Source organism: Cannabis sativa, chromosome 8, assembly GCF_029168945.1.
Source record: "Cannabis sativa cultivar Pink pepper isolate KNU-18-1 chromosome 8, ASM2916894v1, whole genome shotgun sequence".
In the NCBI taxonomy this organism is placed as follows: Eukaryota; Viridiplantae; Streptophyta; class Magnoliopsida; order Rosales; family Cannabaceae; genus Cannabis; species Cannabis sativa.
In genome coordinates, this window is record NC_083608.1 from 31,191,172 (window position 1) to 31,196,422 (window position 5,251).

A 5,251-nucleotide genomic window follows, 5' to 3' on the forward strand; every position below is an offset into this window, starting at 1 on the left:
AAAAAAAAGTTTCATATCGATATTATAAATAATAATAGCAAAGAAAAGATAACAAATTATGAATAATAATCTTGAACTAATAAATAATATTTTTGAAATATTTACCTCTCATTCAATAAAAATGTTGAATAATTTACAATGTTTAATTTCTTAATATTAAAATTATTATTTGTATAAATACCAAAACACCAATTATAAAAAAAAAATTAAATATATAATATTTAATTATTATTGAAGAAAAATATATGTTATTATTAACAAATTAATTAAGTTTGTTATAATTAAATAAATAAATGATATTTTTAAATTATATAAAAATCATGCCATTATTAATTTTAAACTTATTTAAAAAGAATTAATATTTTTGATAACTTTTAATTATCATCAATAACTTCATGCCAGACACATCCATATTTTTGTTGTATTATAATTAATATTTTTGCTAATTACATATAATTTTTTTTATATAAATATATATTATAATAATTTTATATTAAATTCATAAATTATTAAACTTAAAATTTTATTCGTATTTAATAAATTAACTTTTTTTAATGTATAATTTTAAAAAAATTATTCAAAACCGCGCGAATCGCGGATCTATTCCCTAGTAGGCTAGTACATATATAAAAGAGATGATGTGTCGTCCTAAAAAACTATTTAGTTTTTAATATTTGGATGATTTAACTTTAGTGATTTTTTCTAAAAAAAAAATTCCCACATCACTTAAAAATTATTGTAGGTTTGTAGTTGTGACTATATACATGTCACTATTTCATTCATTTTGATTAGTAGCAAAACTAGTATTTTTAAATGAATTGAACCCCTTATTTTGTAGTACTAACCTATAGACAATTTCATTCCTTTGCAAGATATTCAAATTACTGATAGATTACATATGGTTAATTACTAGAATGGATTGTGCCCAAAAAAAGTATAAAAAAAAGGTCTAAGTTGCAAAAGATCAATGAAGAGTTTAAACATAGCCCAAGCAACCATAATATCCTAGCATATATTGTTACAATCAGAAGCAGCAGAAGCCAATAAGATCAGTCTCCACTAGCGCAGCCCTTACAACCACAATGAACACACTCTATAACCTTCTCCTCTCTCAGGTGTTTCGGCACTCGACAAACACACGTAGTTGCAAAGTTATGATCTCGAGGCTGCATGCACCTTAAGCAGCAGAGGCGTTCATAACCAGGCTGCAGTTCAACAAAAACCATTGAAGTTAATATGCAAGCTAAATAATCCAAAGAAGAGCAAAGGGCTTGAAAAACCTGCCTGCATTTTAAAAAAGGTAAAGGAAATGTGGACAGTTTTGACATTACAAAGAGAAAGATGATCAAGTAGTGATATCAAAAATAAGGGAAAGTCCAACAAGTTTTGATTTACATCCCATGAAATTCGTTTAGTGTTATTATTAAATCTTCACACAAACACAAAAGAAAAAGAAAAAAGAAACTCATCCCAATGTCTCTTTCTCTACACTACTCTGATATATTTTAACACACCACATGTAACTCATAATAAGAATTCAGAAGTTACAGTATTGTACTTCTGGTCCTCTAGACACTCTCGTGCAAAGACAAGGATGTCATCTACAATTAAACACAAAAGCAAAGATAGGCAGCAAAATTATCATCTTTTTGCTCTAATAATTAATAATTATCCAACCAATCCAACCAATCATTCAACAGTTGTGTCTATATGTGTATATACACATACGTCCATGCCTATATTCTTAGTCTAACCAAGTATTCAACTTACTTATCTTGATCTTTTTCCTTGCATCGCTCTCCCTACACTGTTTTTAATAATCAATATACATATATATATAGTACTCTAAAGTCTAAATTAAGTTAAATAACACTAATTTTTTAATTATAAGTTACGATCTTAGCAAGAGCAAACAATTTCATCTTCAATAAAGTATACAGTAGACGAACCTTCTTCCATTTGGCAATGAGATTTCGGTCAGCATATCCTTGGTCAAGGCAGAACTCAAACAATTCTTTAGATATCTCCTTTCGCCGATGGTAAAGGTCAAAAATGTACCTGCTCTTCTGATGAGCAATTTTGAATATAGGCCACAAAGCCTCGCACTTTCTCTTGCCATCATGAGGATCATTCTCAGCTGCCCAGTACAAAATACACAAAATGTGAGCTTCATCATTTTCTTCTCAGTACTGAAGTTTAATTCATCAAAGTTAATAAAAACAGAGAAATTAAGTACATACTAATAAGAATGTAAGGAAAAACAAAATAAAAAATCTATCAACCTTCTCTCATCTTCGCTTGTAGTTCACGAAGAGTAGGTTCAATCAATTCCCACCCTTCTGGGTAATTAACACGGTTTGTTTTGACTTTAGGCATTATCTGCAAAATCAGAAGCAGAAGTGCAAAATAAATTAACAAAACCCCAAACATCATCAGCAAGCACAATCATAACAAAAGAATATGACAGATTCTTTTTCTTTTGCAAAAAAAAAAAAAAAAAAAAAAAATAATAATAATTACTGCATAATTTTCACATATTAACACTACTGTTTTGAAAGGCTAAATCGCGATGCGGGGCAATTTCCCATAGTACCGTGAGGTGTAAGCCTCAAGGGGCATCGAGGAGTAAGCCTCAACAATAAGAATAAACAATTCATAACATCATATAAAACATAAAATTTATATATCAACAGATAATACCATATCAAAGTCAAAAAATTCATGATGTTACTAGTTATAAGTCTTAAAATCATAGGTAATATCATTAAAGGTTCAAAATAAAAATCCTTGAGAGAGATGGAAGGACTGCCTAAAGGAGATGGACTAGTTGGGTGTGATTAAAGAGGAGAGAGAGGATGAGACCTAGTTGTGTTGCTGCATGAGTGACTGAACAGGAGGAAAGCTTGTTGTATTTGTTAGAGTGTGAAGAGAAGAGGGGGGGAGAGATGATGTGCTGCTGGAGACTACCGCAAAAGAGATAAAGAAAAAAGATGAGTATTTTCAGGGCTTTATCCATTTACTTTTATGCTTTCAACATTGTTAATTTCAAATTTCTCAAAATTAAACTTAAAATAGCCTAAGAAATTTAAAAAAAAAACAAAAAAAGGCCTACAAAACTCTTAAAAAATGGCCCAAAATACCCCCATAGCTTAGACGTGAGCCTTAAGCGTCTTAGAGGCTTAAGCCTCAAGGCGTAAGCCTCATGAACAATGACTGAAGCTAAGCGTCTAAGGCTATTTTTGAGCACTTCGTTCCGAGAGCGTACGCCTCTTTTAGAACATGGATATTAACTAGTAACTGTGTAAATTGTTAACGGAAAAAAAAAAAAAAAAAAAAAAAGGGTGGCTCTGTGAACGGTGAACAATAACATGAAATTTGTTTTGATTGAGTGAACCATGAAATTGATTAATTGATTTTATTCTAACAAGAGGAACAAAAAGACCAAGAAAAGGTTTCAATGAAAAGTTGTTAGATATTTAATCAAATGAATTAATAACAGAGAAAGTTATTCCAAAAAAAAAAAAACAATGTTGAAGAGATGCAAATGAATAAACCATAAGTGTTCACAGCTTCTCTAAATAGGTTTATTAGTTGGGAGCTAAGCTATTCAATGGTGTATTTTCCATTTTGATTCAAAACTTCTCTAAACAGGTTATAAATTGGTAACTATTCAATGAATCATTGCTTACTTTGATTCAGATGAAGGAAACATAATTCTTTTTTAGGTGTAATCCTATTGAATTAAAATCAAAAAAGTCTGGAAGTTTCTTTGGCGTGGCCCCTAACATTCAAACGGAAAAAAATACTGAGAACAAAATATCGGAACCATGAAGATTAGAACAGAATCTCATGATTATTACCACATATTCATATTATTAATGTTTTAAGAGTTAGAAATAAGGTCTACACATACGCACAATTTCTAAACCTTAGAACCAAACATCATAAACTAATTATGACAAACAAAACTATTAAGAATAAGAAAAAAAAAAAAAAAGAAAAGAGAATCGAACAATAGCTAAATCACATCCCTGTAAAAAGACCTAGAATACCAATGTAGAACTCTATACAAAACATAAAGAATCACTTGAAAAACTCAAACAACTAGACAAAGTTTCCATCATCTCTCTGTATGGAGGGCTGCATAAAAATATAGGTTAGAAGTAGAGAACTCAATTGGGGCTCTTTCTTTCATGATCAGGTTTTCAAGAATACATCTTTACCTATTATATCTAAAATAAAACAAAAACATACTGAAAAGTTGCATCCTACAAAGTTACAACAATCTGAAATTCATTTCAGAGTAACAAAAGGTATAAAATCCCCCTTTACATAGTTAGTTAAATATGATTACGGCATAAAATATTAACATATTTGGCAAGAACTAACTAATGCTCTTCTTCTGAACTATTTTTTCGGATGGGTACTGGTAGTCTCATCACAGGGTTTAAAAGAACAAAAACACAGGTTGATTTAATTGCTTTAAAACTAAGCAGAGGATATAAATAAAATTACACTTAAAAAAAAAAAAGAAAGAAACGGAGAGAAATCAAAAAATTATGAAAAGGGAAACAAGAAATCTATGTAGAAATAAAAGAAGGGTACAAGGAATGAATCCGTACCTGTCAGTGAAGTAATTCGAAAACCCAACGGAATTCCTTCTCGCCGATCAGTTAGTAAACAGTTGATGAGTTAGCGAGAGAAGAAAGTCGAGAAGAGCGATAGAGAGATTGAGTAACGGAGAGAGAGAGAGGGTGGTCGATGGAGGGAGAAAACTCAGAAGTTGTGGTCTGGAGATTTTGAAGCAAAACCCTGGCTAATTAATGCCAATATAGTTGATTTGAGGGGTTTTCTAATATTTTTTTTTCCGGCTAATTAGTATTTTTTTTCCCGAATTTTGACATATACCAAATCATACCCCCTGAACTTTTTTGACCGCTAAAAATTTCACCTGAACTATTAAGATTGTTAGATTTAAGGAGTTTTGTCTAATTTCATTCAATTTTACAGTTTCTGGATTTAGACTGGTATAATAATCAGTGATAAGGTAAGCGTTATGTCCTTTCCAGGGCATTCGCAAAGTTTATCAGTATCAGATATATGGAGTATACATTGGAAGGGACCGATATTGATCTTAGATAAGATATCATAAGCTTACCGTTATATCTTTCTAAGTCAATATCAATAGTTGATCTTAGGTCTATGGATCTTAATCCTGATATGGCTAGGTTCAATCTTAGTTGTATTATTT

At 30.5% G+C, this 5,251-nt stretch overlaps 1 protein-coding gene across 2 annotated transcripts; it reads right to left on the minus strand.

Annotated features, from left to right (window-relative positions):
- Positions 1–830: 830 nt before the first annotated feature.
- LOC115701272 (protein BUD31 homolog 2) lies at positions 831–4,819 on the minus strand. 2 transcript variants are annotated; one of them, XM_030629022.2, is made up of 4 exons: positions 4,623–4,819; positions 2,283–2,379; positions 1,950–2,137; positions 831–1,205 (listed from the first exon to the last, which is right to left on the minus strand). In XM_030629022.2, exons 2-4 carry the CDS (start codon positions 2,374–2,376, stop codon positions 1,050–1,052), a joined length of 438 nt encoding a protein of 145 aa, XP_030484882.1. In that variant the 5' UTR covers positions 2,377–2,379; positions 4,623–4,819; the 3' UTR covers positions 831–1,049. The 2 variants fall into 2 exon arrangements, with proteins under 2 accessions (XP_030484882.1, XP_030484883.1); XM_030629023.2 differs by lacking the exon at positions 4,623–4,819 and adding an exon at positions 2,863–3,198.
- Positions 4,820–5,251: the final 432 nt, after the last annotated feature.

Coding starts and splice junctions, on each gene's coding strand:
- LOC115701272 (XM_030629022.2), bottom strand. CDS start 2,376: ATGCCTAAAGTCAAAACAAACCGTGTTAATTACCCAGAAGGGTGGGAA. Junction 2,138..2,282: donor ACAAGCGAAGATGAGAGAAG/GTTGATAGATTT, acceptor TGTACTGGGCAG/CTGAGAATGATCCTCATGAT. Junction 1,206..1,949: donor TCATTGCCAAATGGAAGAAG/GTTCGTCTACTG, acceptor GTTGAACTGCAG/CCTGGTTATGAACGCCTCTG.